General features: G+C 39.6%; 1 protein-coding gene across 4 annotated transcripts in view; it reads right to left on the bottom strand.

The window, feature by feature from the left end:
• LOC149197869 (uncharacterized) overlaps window positions 1–20,761 on the bottom strand; it is an 86,424-nt gene that overhangs the window by 38,094 nt on the left and 27,569 nt on the right. For all 4 annotated transcript variants that reach the window (XM_089405997.1, XM_089405998.1, XM_089405995.1 and 1 more), the window contains exon 3: window positions 48–157. In XM_089405997.1, the coding sequence (XP_089262123.1) occupies window positions 48–157 (110 nt within the window). The remainder of the gene's footprint in view (window positions 1–47; window positions 158–20,761) is intronic.

Here is a 20,761-nt window from a genome sequence, read left to right as displayed (position 1 = left end):
AAACCAAAATGTCAAATTCAAAATGTCCCTAATAGCATTTTACTTACTTTAGCCAGTCGACTTGAAAATGTTGATGTGAATTACTTTGCAGTATATTGACAATAGTTCCAATCTTCTCCCAAGCACCACGGACAGGCCCATCTTCAATAGCATACAGCTGCACTGAAAATAGATTCAATTACTCCAAATCCATACTGCAGCAGAATCAAGAACCACATGTGACTACTACACTACTAGATCAAACAGAAAGAATAAGGAAAAATCAGGACACCATTGCACCTAGCAAACATTTAATTTCTTTGAACCAGCAACAACAGCAACAGAAAAGTTCAATCAGCATTGCTAACATCATCCGATAACATCATATAAAAGAGAAGCTTATCATGACAAAATGTTAAACAGGCATTTTGTATGTTCCAACATCTAAAATATAGTAATATTACAAGCTACTCTATTCAGACAGGACCACTCCAAGGTTTTGTGACACCATTGCTGAAGTGTGGCATTTTGTTATTAGCCATGATGCTATTTACTCGATTCTCTTCTATTTTCTCCCTCCTCTAACCTGCCTCATTTCACTAGTACATATGTATCCATGAGTTAAGAAAAAGTATCACCTAACCTCGCCCAACTTCCTCCATCAGTGGGATCCCCTCTTCCAAACAACACACAGGAGGAAGTGCATGAATACGTACCTGCTTACTTCATTTTATAAATATGTGTTTGTAATCTGTGGGATGATTATGCTGATAAGACAAGATAGATAAGATAGTTTTCTTAATATCCAACAAGTGACCACAAATAGGTCAATGGGACTGCTAAGTACAATAATATGGATAAACTGTGGGAGCGGAAGGGCCACTCATATAGAAGACCAAAAAGAGATCTAGAATAAGATCTAAACTTTAATAGCTAGAAAAGAAAGTGCAGTAAGAGAGTTTCAAGCGGTACATGGACTGTTAAGGGCAAGCGCCACAAGTTCCTGCCATGAAAGCCAAGCTTAAAAACCAAAAACTCCCTGGAAGGAAAGGGAGGAAGCATCAACCCTATATATATTGCCTGATGAGGAGAAGGAGACACCACCTTGAGTGGCGCACTAATGCACTGTTGAGATTTATTAGGGTCAACAAAAGTATCGCTGCAAGCAAATCTCCCCAAAATTCTGAAGTAGCTTCCTCACAAGTGAGTTAGAGAGAGATACGTCTAGTGCACTAGACAAAAGGTGAAAAAGCCTAGCAAAATGATGAAAACATAAATACACAAGTGCGTCCAAGAGAAAAAATACAATCAGAAAAAACACCAAAGTTAAGTGTCCCTAGCCTCTAGGCTTATAACACTTGGTTTTTCAAATCAAGAAGATCACAAGGTAAGTTGATATACATGAGAGATTGAGTTGTGTATATATACACAACTCAAGTGGGGTGTCCCTTCAAGAAGGGGCTAGAGGACCATACAACGAGGGCACCCATCCAACGAACTCAAGTGAGGTGTTCCTTCAAGAGGGGGCTAGGGGACCACAAAACGATGGTACACATCCAACAGGGTTATTGAGCCTGCATATCAACTTTGACTAGGTTGTCCTTAACAATAAGCCTAATGTGTAATAAATGAAATAAAATGTGGCCTTAGCCCTGATTACTAGTACATAATAATACATATGAATAGGCCATGGCCACAAGACTCAAGTATATACTATATATTATTCCAATAATTCCGACCCCCAACCCCCACAAATTGAACAAGTGGGACTAACTCTCCATGGCTATAGCTTTCTATAATCTCCAAAACCATAATCTTAGTGGGATTCTAGAACTAAGATAATTAGATCGACTCCAAAAACATGTGTGCACCTATCCTTACTCGTGCATCTATCTATAACCCTTTCCCAATCCTTAGATCCCCACCATAGGATCAGTAGGCCACGTAAATCAACGAATTTTGTTGACCATTAATATTCTCTCAAGTTGCCATGATGTTGGTGTTGGTTCGCACCCCTCTAACCCCCCAGAAACTTATTGATGCTTTCTCCCACTTAACACACATAATATAATGCATCTAGTATAATTCTGCATGCATACACTTCAGCCCTTAAGATTGAGTAGAGGGCCATATCAGCCCCATTAAACTCCACAACACTCCTTCAAAAATCCTTTGAGATTATCAAGAGAAGGTGGAGATGTTAGGGCCCTAGCACTCCCATGTTAGGCCCTAAAAAACATTTACCATTAGTTTATCTGTTATGGTTAGGTCAGCCTAGCAGTAGATTACATCATGTCAGTTTTATCTCCTATTTATAATAAAAAAGAATCATTTGTATAGCCTCTATATCTTGTTTCATGCATTGGATTCATTGTAAAAGAAGGTTTCCCCCTTGAAGCGGATTGTATTCATTTATTCTTTATCATTTTCAAGGTGTTTGGTTCATAGCATATGGTATCAAGAGCTATGATCCTAGGGTTTTGCTTCTTCAATCAAGACATCATTGCATATTTGTTATAATTCTGGGAAGTTCTAGACAACAAAATTTTGATGAGACTGAGGAGAAATATCAAGGTACAAGTAGTCAAAATTTCAAGTTCTAGTCTGTTATGCTTTCGGAGATAGAACCTATGGAAGATAGGGTTTGTGACTAATCCTGAAATCAGTTTTAAACAAGGAATCTTGGAATTTTCAATGTAACTCTGTTCCTAGAAAATTTCGAACAATGAAATTTTGTGGAGACAAAGAAGAATTACCATAGAACATGTGAGGTAAAAAATTTAAGTTTTGTTTCACTATAATTTCAGAGATATAGTCTATGGAAGATAGGGTTCATGACTAATCCTAAAATCAGTTTTGAAAGAGCCATCTTGGAATTTTCACTATACTTTTCCAATAAAATTTCAGACTAAGATTTTCAAAATATTGAGAACATGGTGAATTACAAGTGGAAGACTTTTCATATTTTGAATCATTATATTTTATCATTTATATCTTGTGGAAGTTAAGGTTTTTTTGCTAGTTACTTTCTAGTGATTTTTTTGAGCTTTTTCTAGGGTTAGCAAAATCATTTTTTAATTTATTTTTTTTCTTTTAGAGATATGTTTCAGCATCTTTAACTAAGACAAGGATCTGTTCTTCAATGGGTAAAACTATGGTCGAGGAAGAACACACCCAAGAACTACACACGGTTTTACCTACTTTGACAACCTTGTAACCACCTTTGGTACCCTTTCAAGTAGTGCCACATGAGACAATACTTGTATACAAAATTTCACTTTCATGTACATTTGGGTATAAAGGAAGCCCACTAGGTATATCTGAAACCAGCTTTAGATAAGATAGTCGACCATCTTGTTGGTGTAGTACACCAAGAACAACACTTGGGAAGACTGTTATCTAGTCCCTGAGTAGTCGAGTAGTACTGCTAAGGGCATGGTTGATCCTCATTAGTTAATGCCCTGAGATATTGGATTGAGTATTGTTATTGAACCTTGCATGTACATCAAAGAGCTACAGCACCTGACACTCCCTTGTCCTCAAGACTCGATAACTTTTCCTAGTGAGCTCACCATAAATTGTAATAAAGAGGTAAAAGATGGGCATTATCATTTTCTCACATGGCTCTAGAAAGATCAACCATGACTCATGAAGAAATGGAAGACATGCAACACCATGTATCCAATTTAGATATTCAAGTTAAGGAAACAAGTGCTAGTGTGTTTAAAAAGGTTGAATTGTCACAAACGAAAGAATCAATTACAAGGGATATAGAATAGAAGATGGAAAAAAGGTGGAACAATTAGAACAAAAGACAGATGAAAATAAGGATGAAATGGAGAAGATAGAACAATTGCAACATAAGATCATACCAGTGTTCCATGGGGATGCATCCCCCATGGTCGGGGTGCATGCCCCCTACGTTTCCCATGCTCCAAGGATGGGGAGACCCCTGGGAAAATATTCCCCCATGTCCCCCTTTGGGGAAAACTCAAGGAAACGCATGGGGAAACATTCCCCTAGTGTGGGGGATGCATTTCTCCAAAAGGGGAACATCTAAGCGCACCCCTCCCACCAAAGAAGGGGGATGCCTAGGCACTCCCCTCTAGATTTTTTGTCTAACAACCCATGAAGATAGCAAAAAACATAAGGGGTAGAGCTTTGAGGAGTCTAGAACCGTGGTAATTAATGGTAATATTAAATTCTTAAAGTAAAATGATAGAAAAGGTATGATAAAAGAGATTGTCACTTTTATTCTCCTTCATCTTACCTTTTCTATCCTTTTATTTTAAGAACTTAATATTACCATTAATTACCAAGGTCCTAGGCTCCTCAAAGCTCTACCCCTTTTTTTTTGCTATCTTCATGGGTTGTTAGACAAAGAATCTAGGGGGCAGCGCCCCAAGGATCCCCCTTCAGGGGGAGGGGGTAGAGCACCTAGGCATCCCCCTTCTAAAAGAGGGTGGCGCTTAGACATCCCCATTTTGGAGAAATGTGTTCCCCACACTTTATCTTACCTTTCCTATCCTTTTACTTAAATATTTAACATTATCATTAATTGTTTCAGGATGTTTGAGAGTTGTTCCAACCTCATCACACTTCATGTGGAGAAAGTAGAATTTCATATCCCATTTGAAATTTAGCAAACTTGATAGTTTTCAAGATTTCAGGATTGGCAAGATTATAGCATTTCCACTGGATTGCACAATGATGAATTTGCATGGGATGAATTGTTATCACTAGGATTTATCATTATTATTTTTATATTTTATAATTTTAGAGACTAGGACCCTTGTGCTAAGGACCCCAATGTCCCTGCATCCTCGTTGAATTTTCCTAAAATTTAGGGGTGCTCCCAGACATCCCCCTTGTGCATCGCCCGTCACACACTCCCCCATCCTAGAAACTTGGTGGAACATAGGATCATACAAGCCCTAGATGAGAGGCTCCCTAAAATGAATAATGTGACTGAAGGAACTCGTGAAAATAAAGGTAGTATCCATGTTCAACAACTTTCCAACAATAAGCATTCATCAGGAGGATTTAACTTTAATAGCAAAGTTACGTATGTATTGCCTCCAAAAGGTATGAACCTTCCCAAGTTGAACTAAAGAAGTTTGATGGAAAAGAGGTCTTTCCCTGGGTGAACCAAATAGAACAATAATATGAATTGCATAATATTATGGATGATAAGTAAAATATTTACATAGCAACTTTGGACTTTGTCATAAAACCCTATCAATTGTATCAATGGGTAGTTAAAAGGAAGCCCCATTCTTATCATTATACTTAGGGTTTATTTACAACGGACTTAGAAGCACAGTATGGGAAAATTTGGGAACAAGAGTACTTCAATCAATTAACAAGAATCAAACACCTAGGTAATATTGAAGATTATAATTTAGGATTTCAATTATTGGCCATGTTACCCACCCATGTGGGTAAACCCTAGGAGAATATTTTTCTCCTATTTGCTTCAACTTCCTAGCAAGTAACCCTATGATGATCCACAAATAGCTAGCCTCAGATGCCTGTCATCCATGCTTTGGTCAGTGCTTTATTTCATCTAATGAAGTGGGTCATCTACTATGAGGTAAATTAACCATTTTTCAATTAAAGTGCTTTCATTTAATGTTTAAGGGCATTCTAGAATGAATCAGAGGTTTAATGAGATGATAGGCCGCTTTTAGTTGTACTCTTATTCCCATGCTTCAACTCAAGTTTACAATGGTGTGTGCATATGTGACCCTACTAAATTGAGGGGTAACAATCCATAATGTTAAAATTCAAAATATTTGCAAGGACATATGAAAGTGCAAGGACAAAAGACTAACCTGACCCCTAAACCCCTCATTAGCCCTCACACAAGTCTTGGCTAATGCATGAACTATCTAAATTAATAAAAAACTGATTATCCCAACCCAAATGAGCAAAAGGCCTCATCTTTGAGGCATCAATGATGAATTAGTAAAATATTGTAACCCAAGCTATATCTACAAAGAAAAAGATGCACAAGCAGGGTGGTAAAAATAGGTCGAAGAAAGGAGGAACTCAAGTCCCACAAATTCTCCTTCTTCACATCATAATGCTCAAGGATGTTGGAATTTCATAGCTAGTAAAAAAAACTATGGCATCCTCTATGAAGCAAACCCCTACCATGTCATTAACCACTTACACCTACTAATTAATGAGTCAGTCTAAGAATTGTTCTTCCCCTTAGGGTGGGAAGCACATAATAAGGCCTTGTGATAACCCTCCCATATCTAAGCATGGTAACTTATTTACAAATCATAAGCTAGAAAGACATTTGAAGATGATGTTTGTGTGAAGTACATTGATGCTTTTTACATTAAATATGGCCCACTCTTATACTCTTATGGTTCTTGGCATCTTGCACCTATGATGTTTGCTCCCAGGGAAAATTGCCATCCCTTGACAAATTGTATGGTGCTTCTTCAAAACTTTTGTTGGAGGCTGAATTTTTTTTTGAAATTGTTGTGTTAAGTATTATTGTCGGTGACCACGTAGAGGAGAGAGTGGCGCAGTGTTGAAAATGTAACCAAGTTCAGTCTTCATAATTATCATTGTACTTGTATTAATATGTATTTAATGTAAAAAGAAGAAAAAGAAATTTGTATTATTATTATTATTAGTAGTCAAAGCATGCTCTCCGTGCTTCTAGGGTTTATTGAGTTAAAAATAAAATTTGTCAGGAATCAAAGTCCCATTTGGACTATTCGTAAGAAAATAAAATATTTTATTTTGAGTCAAAAGAGTCAATTTGTCACCCACAGGACCAAGTCAGCCCCGCTTAGACAAGTCAACCTAGAAGAGGCACCTATTCGACCTCCTAGACAGTTATAAATAGAAAACACTTTGACCCCATTTGATCACTCATCACACACATCGATATATGTGCCAAATACAAGAAGAAGAATAGCAAAGTCAAGGGAGAGAGAAGTCAAAGAAGAGAGAATTAGGTGGTTTTGGGCTTGTTTTTATTCACATGTGCAAAGGAGCTAGGGTAACTCTGCGAAGTTGCAGGTTTGAAGTTGCAGGTTTGAAATTGCAAGTTCAATTTGCAGGTTCGAATTTTGTGTTTGACCAAATTTGTTAAGGTTTGACCAGTGTTGATTTTCGTTGACTTTGACTTGGTGAAGAAGCTTTGGAGGAAAGTTGACTTGGGTATGTGGCAGTCTTTGTTTTGGTCTTGGGTCTTGGATATCTCACTTTGATCTGATTCTATAAGAAGAGGATTTGTTTGGGTTTTCCCCCTTGTGGCATTTTTCCCTGGCTTGGAGCCTACATCTTTGTGTTCTTTATCTTTTGTGATCTTCATGTACTTTATATTTTGGTAATTGCTTGATGAAGAAGACATAATAAAAGTAATAAAAGCCAACAAACATTCACAAGTAATTATCAAGTAAGAGGAATCAACCCTAATCTACTAGCATATTGATTTCTCAACAAGCGGGAGAGAAGCAGTGGGTGCGCAATAGTAAAAATTGGCGCAGAAGGGAAAGACGCGATGCATGAAGGAGACGACAACGTCCAGTAGGCGAGGACACGTGCGGATAAATCAAGCATTTAGGATTTTGTAGATGATGGGATAGGAGAAGGGGGATGTCGTGGCAGGAGAAGTTGAAGATACTTGTAGAAAGGAGGTCATCGACAAAGTGGTGACAAGCGGGTAGGAGATATTTCCAGCAAACAATTAAGTGGCGTGGGACAGCTAGAGAAAAGATGTTAGAAAATATCCCAGACAGTTAGCCAGCAGGGAGGACAACTGGAAGAGTGGAGAAGCAGGCTGAAGGAGATCATGAAGCTACGAGGAATCAATATAAGGACTCGTTCAAGACAATCGACGGTTGGGTCGTAGAAGAAGAAAGGATTGTTACAACCGTTTGTTACAGTAGTTCTCAATGCTAAGTGCCTATGTCTATAGTTCTTATGCAACAAGGGTGTAAAGGAAATGGCCTATAGTGGAGTTTGTTATGTTTTTTCACTGTATTGGTTGTCACATTGTACTTTGAGCAATTACTAAACGCTGGTGAGCCGAGTTAGGGATGGTCTATATTGTAGGGCATTTCGCCCCCATTTTGTTTGATGATGAAGTAATAGAAAGAAACGATGGCTTGCCTCCTCTACATGGGTGTATGAATGTGTGTGTCTCTGTTAATATTCTTTGTCCGCTTATCGTTTGTTTAATGATCTCATTTTGAGCTAAATGTCTTTTGATATCTCAAATGGTCGAGCGAATTGATAATCTAGTGATAGTTTAATATGTTAAAGCACTTTTGTGGTGAACAGTATTTCGCTTTGCTAATGTCGAAAGGAGTGACAAGAAGAATAACATACCTTAGCCATAGTCATACTGTAGATCATGGCCTGCACACTAACTAGCAAGTGCAAGAGCCAGTGAAGTCCTACACAGTGTGCAATCCCAGAATGATTGCTAGGAGTTTGTCTGATATATGTTTGAGTCTTGGATTGTAACTCAAAGTTCTAGTGTCTCAGGATTCTAACAATCCCATTTGACTGCGAAAACTTGGTTCCAGCGGTCCCCCATAGCATCTTGAGTGAGACTTCATCCACTTTATGGGTGATGTCGAAAGGGCCAATGTTGAGTGGGCTTGTTGGCCAATTGCGCAGCAAATCTTAGGTCCGGTAGAATCTCGTGCGCCAACAACTTCAAAGAGGATGTCCATCCCCATTTAATGACTTCATTGGGCACCAGAGCCAAGACATTGACCACCTTTGAGGGGCACTGACCTTAGGATATATCCAGCACAATTGATGGCATTCTCCTCTCCCTCCAAAACCTGAAACACTTCACATCTAAGCCAGGGCGTTGCCTAGAGAGTTGATGTACCCCAAAAATGACAAGACACACTTAGGCTAGCATTACACTTTCTTGATGAGTGTTGCCCTGTTTCTAGGATGATTTGATGATGATGATGATGATGAATTGAAGCCCTCTGGAGTGGATGGCACACTACTCTGCATGATGACATCATACCCTAGGTCCATGATGTCCACTTCATGTGGCTTGGATTAATGAGGTGCGCCAATTTTGATGACGACATCTTGTAGAGGGAGCTCATGCTTGATGATTATACGAAGAGATGTGACTTTTGGAGTGAGGAGCATCCATTTGACTCATCCATGGCACATTTTGATGAGAGACACTCCTTTTAGAGGATGGCATCACTCTTTTAGCTCACAAGTGTGCGTTAAAAGAGGCTTATTTTATGATTTATCATTGAGTTAGCTATCTATGGGGGTCTGCTTGTGACCTATCCAATTTGAAATCACATTGCATATCATTTTTAGAGCTTTTAGTATATTTTTGGATTAAATCAACTTGGTTGCCCTCATATAAGTAGAGGGAAGTCACTTTAGCCTTGGATCATTGTCACACTCGCACTTGGAGAGTAGTGAGCACTAGGCTACCTATTTTCTCTTAGTCGCTATGGAGCATTAAATGAGCAAATTGTCTTGGGGAAGATATTGTGATTGGATGGTTCTTTCTCTTGGATGATGAATGGTGATTCTATGGTGATTTTGTGCAAATTTATTACAAGTATCTTATTCCATCTTGTACTTGTTGTAGAATTAGGGTTTCAATGAAATTTTCACTGAAGTGTTGTTGAATATTTTATGGCTCTAACATCTTGATAAGATTATCATCAAGTTTCTATTGAGGAACCCAAGTGTAGCTTCCTCCCATTTTGCATCCAATAAGATTGAAAGACGTTGGGGTTTAAGGAATTAAGAAACTTAAGTGAAACTTTTTCTCTCCTCTTAAATTGCGTCCATCAATCTTCTTCCATAGATTTTGGCCTTAAAGTCCATTAGCCCTTGATTGAGAAAGGCAATAGTTCACTATTGTGTCAATCCCACAAAAATAGAAACCTAAATTTATTTTGTTTTATGTTTTATAAGGTAAATTAGAGAAGTATCCCTTGTGGGGATAATATCCATCCACTGAGCGGCAAGGAAATAGACACCAAGGTGACAATGGTTGTTGATCTCATTGTTTCCCTTAACATATAGTGCCTAATAAGGCTTTGCACTAGGCTGCTAGATTTTACAAGAACATGAACTTCATCAAGAGCAATATTGTAGTTAAACAAGGCTTCCCTCTGTCACCAACTCTCATTGAGATTTATATTGATGAGCTATAGTCCTTCTTCAAGGAGAATATACAAGATCGGGACAATCATTCTCCTATCTTGATCTCCTTGCATCTATTTGTGGATCCCACCTGGAGTATCAGACCATTGATCACATTTTCATGCCCCATGCCAATGTTAAGAAGGTTTGTCACCATCTTCAAAAGTTTTTGTTGTTTTGTGGTCAAATACAAGCACCCCTTCACACCAACTTTCTTTGGGATTTATATTGATGAGTTGTATTCCTTCATGGAAAATATACATCTAGTCCTTCTTACAGAAAAATATACAAGATGGGAACACTTGTCTCATACATCACATCTTGAGATTATTACTTCTATTTGTAGATTCCACCTAGAGTATTGGGCCATTGATCACATCTTCACTTCAAAAGGTTTGTCACTACTTTTTGAAAGCCTTATCTAGTTCTTTTGACTTCTATAAAGTGTTTAGCTCAATCTTGGGAGAGGCTTTATTCCATATGTTACATGACATTAGAATTTCCAAGACCCTTTTTGCCTCAATCATGAGACTTTATGAGTTCTTTCTTGGTCATATCTATATTGCTCATTGACTCACGATTTATCTAGAGCACTATATGTTAAATTTCCATAAAAACGATGCAACTACTTAGATGAATAACTAATAACTGAAACTAGTTAACTTTCACCAAAATACAAAGCCTCTTTACAGCTTATAAGCAATGGAATAAAAACACAGAGATAAAACACATCACACAAATTGACACACTTTTCTCATGAAACCCAATAGGGAAAACTTGCTTGCTCGATGTGGTTATTTTATTGATTGTCCTTAGAGCAAATTGAATCTATTACAAAGCAATTTGTCTCTCTTGAGAAAGTATTTTGCTTCTCACATAATTCATAGCTAATACAATTGATCTTGGCCTGCCTTGATCACTACATGATCTTGGTTCCTGCACACAATTCTTCCTCTGTTGCCTCCTTGACTTGCTCTGCAAACCTTGTTGTCGTGCTTCAATTTTGCTCCTCCTTGGCCTCCTTATCCCTTGCTTTGATCTCCTATTTCCTAGCGCACTTTTGGACCCTATTTCTTAGCACACTTGAGCTCCTATTTTTTAGTACCCCAACTCCTTCCTGCGCGCAACCAATTAGCTCCTAAATCCTAGTGCACTTGTGCTCCTATTCTTTAAAACACAATTCATGTGCTCCACAGTTAAGGCTCTCTCACACTAACTCGTGAGCATTGTCTTGTCATAATCCTTCGTGCACAAAGCAAATGTATTTACTTGTGCCTTTGTCCTTCCTTTATAGATTTGATCCATGCTAAATTAGGCTAGTAGTTCAAATTTAGAACTTGAGTTGTGATAGCATGTTAACTGAGAGTGCTACTCGCTCTCCTTCCAATCATCACACGAGTTGTTAACTTGTGCTCTCTCCAATCAACACTAGAGATCTAACTCGTTCTTCCTTCAATCAAGACTAAAGATTGACTCACTTTAACTGAACTACTAACTACCAACCAATCCTGCAGTCAAACTGATGAACACTTCCACTTAATTGGACCTCCAACACTATGCATGAACTCTTGATGATTATTCCTTTAAACTGGAAATAAACTCAACATCACTGAAGTCTCACTCATGAGAACAATTCAAGGTCTTCACTAGCTAGGGCACAAGCCAGAAGACGTTGCTCACTACATTTTCAACAGGGATCACACAAGGGTTCCCTCTCTCACAGACGTTGCTCGCTATAGTTTCCTCCATGAGATGGGGAAACTTCTGCTGAACTTGGTCCTTGGTGAGCTATTCTACAATCTCTGATGTGTCCAGTAATGGTGGGAAGCATGCTCAAGGGCGGTCCACATTGAACACTCAATGCAAGCCAAGGAATGGGGGAATGTTGTGCTTCAAAGCATTGTTTCCCACAGCCTTTGTAATGGTATAAATACCATATCTGAGTGGTCTAAGCTTCCGATGGGCTCTTGTAAGCCGTTCTTTCTGCAAATGCAACCAGACTTTGTCGCCCACTTGAAACTTGTCTGGCACCCGATGTTGATCATGTCGCTACTTGTACTTGGCATTTTCCATAATCGAGCGACGATATATTGACCCGTTGGGTAGAGGTACTCTAGGTGTCGAATCGAACGAATGCTTGACCTGACAGTGCAACGATACCCCTGTGGGTGAGGAGAAGATGTTCATGTATTCTTTCATGACCGTATCCACCTGCTTCTACTGCGTGGAGGAACCCTTCCCGGGGGCCATGGATGTGGCTATGATCTTCCCCTTGCTTTGAGAGCGAACCAGAAAGAAAATAAATTTCCTAGTCTAGGAGATGATCTTACTGCATTTCTTAGCACAAATCAAAGAGGTGGTGGTAGGTGGGGCTACCTCCGGTACCCTATATAATGAATTACCCAAAGAAATAATAACAGCACGAGGCCTTGACTCATACACAACATGTCACTTCCACAAGTATGGTTGGCCTAATAATACATCACAAACATCCAGAGGTGCAACATCACACAATACCTCATCTGTGAAGGGCTTGATGCTGTAAGGAAGGCGGCATTATTGACGAACTCGGAGATCTCGTCCTTGGTGAAGCCACCTGATATTGTACGGCTGCGGGTGTGGTGTAGTCGGTAGGCTCAACCGCTTCATGACCTCTGCTGAAATGAGGTTCTTTTAGCTCCCACTGTCAACAATGAATTGCAGCGGCGAACCCTTCACCCACATTTGTGAGTGGAAAAAACGCTCCCCCTCCTCTGGATCTTCGGGCTCATTCTTCTGGATCTTGGCAGTGGCAATAGTGGCGCTGAGCTCCACGTCAATGATCTGCTTCCCTTTGTCATTCCTCTTGTCGGGTTCTGACTCAGGGTCGGAACATGCATCTGATTCTGAAGCCTTCAACTCAGCCACTAGCGACTGCTTGGTCCGACACTCACTTGTGTTGTGAGTGGGGCTCTTATGGAACTCACACCACTTTCCTATGTCCTTCTTTGACTTCGTGGTGTTGTTCTTTTCTTGCGGCTTCAACGAGTTGTCTTGGGTCACACTGTCTTGGCTTTGTCCTTGGTGCTGCGGTTTGGGGAAGCCTTTCCCTTGCTTCGGATTCGTGGATCCAAAGTCTCGCTTCTTCTGTTTAAACTTCTGCTCGATTTTGACAACGTATCAGTACGTCGTGCCGAGCGAGGAGATGTCCAAGAACTCCATCTCGTCCTGGATGTACCTGTGTAGGCAGCCGCGGTATTTGAGTAACCAATGCCGCTCAGAATCCTTAATACCCAACTTTGTGTGAAGGGTATGAAAAATATTTGTGAACTCCGACACATCTTAGTCCCTTCCCTGCCGCAGCATGGTCCACTTTATGTATTTATCCTCATAGCTTCCGACAGGGTAGTACTGCTCCTTGATGGCATCCCGGAATGAATTCCAAGTGGGTGCGGTTGAAAACAGTGAGCCCGTACTTTCATCCTTCTGCTCGCAGTAGGTTTCCCACCAGTCCTTGACGTGGGGGGTTGCTTTGAGAAGAGCAAAAGTAATCTTTTCCCGGCTGGAAAAATCATGAACAGAAAAATACCCTTCTAGTAGATTTAACCATTTATCTACGGCATCTACATCTATCTGACCCTCGAATATGGGGATTTCAAAGTTAACTTGTACCTTAAAGGGCGTGGCATTTCCAAAGTAGTTGCTGGTAGTAAATGCGTCGCCCCTGGGTAGCCGTTGAAGGATCAAGGCAAAGTTGTCCATCATCGCGTTCCTTTGTCGCTCGAGGGCTTCTTCGAGCAAGATTTTGATAAGATCTCCTGCCCCCTCGTCTTTCTTGTCTTCTGCCATGGGAGGCCGTTCGGATTTGCGAGGTTGGTCTTGCAAAGGTTCGACCAAATCAAGCCCTAACTCCTTATATCCCGACCTTGTTGGGGACATGCAAAGAAAGACAGAGAAAGAGCAGACCACTCTGATACCACTGATCCAGATTTAAACAGGAATGCAACAAATTACAGAGATAGCCATAAATACAGAGATGCAGCAGAAATAATACTTCATTTCATTAATGTAAAATACTGAAATATGCTTACAAACAAAAATGGAAATAAACTAGCTTGGGCGATGGTAGCTTATCCCTGAAAAGAGATGTGGCGGCAACATGTCTCTGAACTGCGTTACAATGAGGCTCAAGAGCATTTTTATTATTGAACAATAACAGCAAACCCTAAACAACCAAAACCCTAACCCGAGGAGATGTAACACCAAGAGTTTATGGGCCTTGTTGGGGTTAGTTGGGCAGCCAACTTCCTGGGGTTGTGACTTGGTCATATTATCTTCGTTTGACGTGCATGATACCCCGTTGGAAAGATCTCTCGGAGGACTACGACGGAAAAGACGATTTTATCAAAAAATCGTTGGTGAGAGATTGCCAAAAAAAACGTCGTTTAGGGCCTCAAAACAGCTCCGAAAGTTTAGGACCCGAAAAACTGCTAAAAATAGTAAATTGCGCTACGATTAAGGAAATGGAAAAATTGAAAGAGACAGTTGTGGGGGTCCATGTGGGATAGGCGAGTGACCACCAACACCCACCTGGATCATGCCAGTGGCCAGTTTATAATGTTTAGAAAATTATCATACAATACTCTCTGAAAACTTAAAAGAATCTTATCCATCTTTATTGTTGGTTCAAAATTGTTGTGGACATTTTGAGAGTTTCATTGAAAATTTGGAAAACTTGTATGAAGATAATGGCTCATGGATGAGGAAATTTTAGATGCCCTTCATGACAATCCTTTCAACATCAAGAAGAAATGTTAAGAGGCTAGTTGTCAAGATATTCAGGAAAATTTCCAGCAGGCAAAGGTTTCTTCTTTCGTTGAAAATGAAGCAGATTGTAATATTGATGTTGAATCTCATGTATTTTCTCGTGAGTTTGATGGAAATATTCAGTAGCTTTGTCAATTGCTAAGTAGCTAAGAAGAAGATCAAGATATTCATTTGAGTTGTTCTTTAGCTCATTCATTTTCTGAATCTTTATTTCAAAAACAAGTCTGTGAAAATCGAAGTTTTGAATTTGCATGCATAAAAGCTTTAGACAATGAAATTATTCCAAGTGATGATTACCAAAAGTTGCAAGAAAATACTGAAGAACAACAAGTCATTATAAATCCCTCAGATGGTACAGAAATTGTTCATGATATTTCATCTTTTGAATTGTTAAATTTAGAAATTTTAAAGGAGCAAGACAATATTCTTGTTGATATACATGAAGGGTCATTTGTAGACATTTTTGTTATTCAAGATGTGGCTGCCTCAATTGAAGATTTACAAGAACACACAACTCTTGCCCCCAAGCTTAATGATAGGAAAGAACATCTTGATGCCATTCTATTTGAGGATAATCAACTCCATCATACAGAGCAATCTGCATTTAACCATGAAGGAGATGTTGGCCTATTTCTTCATTATCAGGAAAAGGTAGTCATCCTTGATTTTCAAGATCCTTTTACAAGCCTGTTGGAATCGTCAGTCAATGTAGATCTTGTTTTGTTCACCAGTGTAGAGATTGGATTCAGTTTGGGGTTTGAGTTGCTTCTGCCATTTAATGTTCCAGTTTTTATCTTGTTGAAGCACAATCAAGCAGTCAAATTATGTGAGTAGCTACTTGATTGGCTTTACTGGAAATTTGAGATCACTTGATTCAACACTTGTGCTCAACAAAGTAGGATAAGTAGGAAATGGTGTGCAATAAGCTTGCTTGGCAAGCATCTCTTTCAACACGTGTGTTTTTAGATTGTAGTTTGAACATCTTTTTCAGTTTCAGTTTGCAACAGAGTTTTCAGTTTGCAGTGTACAGTTTAGGATTTGGTTCCGTTTCAGAGCAGAAACAGGTTACAGGCTACAGTTAGCAAATTGAGTTTGGGATCAGCCCAATGGATAAGGCACATGGTCTACGGTGTTCTTGGAACCTCACAGGGAGGATGCCATCCCCATTGGAGCCAATGTTAGAGTCCTATGTTATAGTAATCAAAGTCAGACTTAGTCTTTTCATTATGTTGATCAATTTGTAAAGTTTTTGCTATGATCTCTTGGAGATCAAGTCCTTAGTCCTTAAAGAATGTCAGATCATGTCATTAGTATCATTATATTATGGGTGTATGAGTAAGATCATAAATGTAATTTTGATCTTTGTACTTGTAAAAGAAAAGAAATGTTATTTTTGTAAATTATAAAAATGAGTTTCTTGCTCATTACATAGGTCTAGCACATGTCAAAGTGCTATAGGGTAGTCAAAGAGTCAAAAGAAATATTGAAGACCCTTAAGGGCATGCTACACCATGTATATTTATGTATTAGAGTCCAAGAAATACCTCCAAGCAAAGTCACAAGCCTCCTCCATATGTCAGCATCATAAAAGGAAGCAATCCGAATTATAGGGATCAAGTCAGCCTAATAGGAGGGGTAAGCTCCTATATAAAGGGTCATACGACATCACAAAAGAACCATAATCTCATCTCTGAAATCAGCGAAAAAGGAAGACGAGTAAAGGGTATAAGAAGGACGAAGAAAGGTGTCTCTAGTGCAGCGAAGAATGAAAGAAGAAAACCGAGTTTTATACGATTGTCTTAAGGACTATTACAGTCACACGTGCGAAGGAAGGGAGGCTCTCTTTGTTGTCATAACAGCACTCCTATTGCAGTCATACAAAGAGAATTGGTTGGGCTAGAAAAGAGTGCCTATTAAGCCTCTTACTCAAGCGAAGAAGGAGGCTACTCAAGCGAAGGAAAGAGAATGAATCAAGCATCATATTCTTGAAGGTATACCCCACACGTGCGAAGAAAAGAAGGACATACTACTGTTGTTCCAAATCTGCAATCTTAGTGAAGAAAAGAAAGCTCGGTTGGGTGGTAACAAGGTCATCTTCTTGAGTTAGAAAGGCTCCATCTCAAGCGAAGGAAGAAAAGGACAAGGTTCTCTCTAGGACATACAATCTAGGGTTTCTGCAGTTGTCGGAAAGAAGTACCATCAGTTGCCAGAAGGAGGAGGACGAAGTGCTACAAAGAAGTAAAAGGAAAAAGGCTTGACTTGTGCTTGGAGGATCTTCTTGTCAAGGGCCTAGGGTTTGGCATTTGTCAATTGAAGCTTCAATAAGAGAAATTTGAAGAAGGGTTTTCCTCTCTAGGAGAGAGAGGTTTTGCCCAGGCTGAGAGCCAATATTTTGTGTTCTTGTCTCTTGTGTTTTTGGTAACTGTATGATGAAATTAGAGAACATACAATAATAATAAGAAGAAGAAGATCGTGTTAACAATAAAAGTAAAAGTACTTCACAAATTGTTATCATTGCTAGAAGAATCTCATCATAACTCAGAGGCCCTAGATTCTTTTACGACATTCAACTCCAAAGCTTCCAAAATCGATTTTGAAGATGCTGACAAGTGTCCTGGAGCCTTAGGATGTTGAAGATATAGACCATTGTAAATATTTAAGGTTTTGGTTATGCATTAAGTTGAGGATTACAGTAGGTAAACCGCTTCCTAGTTTTTAGCATAGCAGGTCTACATTCGTTGCATCTAGCTGATTACCATTTCTCCTTTGGGAAATTCGGTTCTGCTAGGTGGAAACTTAATGCTTTTGATGTATATATTGTGTAAATATCATAGTGCAAAGGGTTGGTCAGGTTTGAGAAGAAAGAACACTATGTGTATTGTATTTTCTTGATTTTCCAGTGAATGAAAAGACAGAGGCCGAATTTTACAAGGATTCTTGTGTTAGTTGCTTTGGAGATGTGCTTCTTGGTTTTGTAAGTTATCTTTTGTTATCAATCATGCTTTGAAATGTGTCTTCTTTTTTAGTTGAACAAAGATATTGACTCAGAATTCGCTTCAAAAAGTGCTTTGTTTCAGTTTGCTAAACATTTATGTTTTCTGCTAGAATGGCATTTAGAATTCATCTTGTTGTTTGATGCTCTATATGTCATTTTCCACTTATCTTCTACTCACCCTCCTACAACGAATTTGACTAAAAAACTCCAAAAAGACTACCTACCTTGCCCCTGTAGAAGATCCCTCTTTCTCTTCATCCTTTCACTGGAAAAGAATTAATTTTTGTTAATTTCTGGTATGTTTTATGCTTAAGAGCAATTTACTTCAATTTTCTTATTAGCCCAATATCCATGTCTAGTTTAGCAATCACATTAGCATGATAGTAAAATGCAGATAGAACATACACATAAACAGTAGAAGACAAGCCAAGAAAAGAGGACACAAGATGTGGCACCAACGAGGGACAAACCCCAATGTGGGGAAACCCTTGATCAATTCTTCTTATATTCTTCAACAATTCAGCAGAGAGAGAGAGAGAGTACAAATATACAAAACCGATATTTTATGACAGCAGCAGTAAAGCCTTGGTCAGAGAAGTCAATGCTGGTCAAACTGGATAGATCTTCTTCCAAGTGGCTTGATTAAACCTAGCCTTCAACAGTGAGCTCAATGCACCCTACACAGTTGATTCTGCTCCTAGGGAGATCCTCCACATGGCAACAACAGGCTGTTGCAATCACGATTCAATCCAGTCAACACTTTGACCCAACACTCTTCCACAAGATGTTGTTGTCCTCCATTGTTTGCTTGTTGCTCCTACAATTCTGGTTAGGGCACAATATGCAACCCTTAACCCTCCACGTTGTTAGCAAACTAAGCCCTTCTAGGGCTGCGGTCCACCTAGGAGAGTCTCCCCTTTTGCCACGCTGCCTCTTGCAAATATTGTCCACCTTAACGCTACCTTGGAACAACCTTGGCTGCTTGCTATGGCTTGCAGCCTAGCAAAGCAGCTATCTGTAGTTGTGATCTCCTCCAACAGGCCCAAACAGTCACTAATTCAAGCCTAGAAACAACCTTTATTATTATGTTGTCACCTACAGCATCTCATGCTTCTTCTTGCTGCGTTAGGGATCCTTTTTACTGCGTCTTAGGATCTCTCCTTAGCTAGGTATAAGGCCTCCTTCTTGCTACGAATTAGGCCTCTCTTAATTGCAGTTTAGGACCTCCTTTAGACAACGGATTAGGGCTTCTTTAGACAACAAATTAGGGCTTCTTTAGATAGCAAATTAGGGCTCCCTTTAGCTGCGTATTGGAGCTCCTCTTGACAGCGAATAGGTTCCCTCTTAACTGCGGATTAAGCCTTCCTCTTGACTACGTATTGGAGCCTTCCCTTTGACTGCGGCTAGGGCTTGCTTGTGACTGTGGCTATGGCTCCTTTTAGATCTGTGGCTAGGGCTAGATCTTCTCTCTAGGACTGCGGCTAGATCTCCTCTCTAGGACTGCGGCTAGATCTCCCACTTGACCTCTCTTGCCACCAAACCCAAACGAGTGGAGAGAGATCATGAGAGATGTGTGTAACAAATGACTTGAGGTCTCCTCTATTTAAATGCAACGTTGAGGTTGAGCTGCGAGTAATTTGGTCGCTGGCAGACCTTGACAAATTGTCAAATAATATAAATAAATTCATATCTTAATAAATACATGTCGGAATCGGATGATCTTTAGATCAATCCTACACCTCTCAGAGAGAGGAATCCAAGAAAAATATCAGCTGCCATAAATAAGATGACCCACATGGAGTTTAGCCCTAGTTGCCAATTTAAACACTCCCTCTCAACTAGGGAGAACTCCATCTGTTAATCCATCTACCAGTCTGTACTATCTCTGCCATCAATGCACTGCTCTGCTCTGCTGAACTATGAAGAAGAAGAAGTGATCAAGAATGTGTCATACCATTCTCTATTGACCCGAAGTCAGTCCCAGATGAAAGAGAGTGTTTCATACCAGTCAGTCCCAGATGAAAGAGAGTGTTTCATACCACTCTGTTAAATTATGGTATGTTCTATGCTTAGAGCAATTTACTTATTTTTCTTCTTATTATCCACAGATTAGCAATCACATATACATTAAGTAAAGTGCATATAGAACATTAAACGATCAACAGGAAACAAGCCAAGACAAGAGACACAAGATGTGGCGGCTAGCCAGGGACAAACCCTAATGCGTGGAAACCCTTTGATCAAATCTTCTTTTATCTTCAATAGCTCAGCAGAGAGAAATAGTACAAAATCTGAATTCTGTAATTTTATATCAGCAGCAGCAAACCCTAGATCAGCAAAGTCAAACTTGGTCAAACTAGTTGAAATTGACCTCTAAAATCCTTGGTCAATTTCTGGTCAACTTGTCCTCGAACAATCTGAACAAACAGCTCTAGTACAGCCCCAAAAGTTCAGTCAATTTGTAGATTTCTTAAGTCAACTTGCAGCCCTAAACTAGGGCAGTCAATACCGATCAAACCACAGGTCAGATCACCTCGATTTTTGTGCCAAAAATTGCGGCCTGCCTATGAGAGGCAACCACACCCGATTTGCACTTCAAGAAAGTCAACGCTTGGTCAACGCTGGTCTAAGAGATGAGCTGTTGCCCTAGCGTCCTTTCTGCATCTTCCTTGCCCTAGGACGTCTTCCTTTCAGCCACACGTGTGAGAGAGAGAGAGGCTCCTTTTATGCGTAGGAGAGAGAGAGAGAAGATGAGTGAATTGAATTGTCCAAATGAGGAGAATGCTCCTTGTATTTATATGCAAA

Source organism: Pinus tabuliformis, chromosome 2_2 (assembly GCF_031772625.1).
Source record: "Pinus tabuliformis cultivar Carrire ecotype Pingquan chromosome 2_2, CPIR1, whole genome shotgun sequence".
Taxonomy (NCBI): Eukaryota; Viridiplantae; Streptophyta; class Pinopsida; order Pinales; family Pinaceae; genus Pinus; species Pinus tabuliformis.
This window is presented reverse-complemented; position numbering and strand designations above follow the sequence as displayed.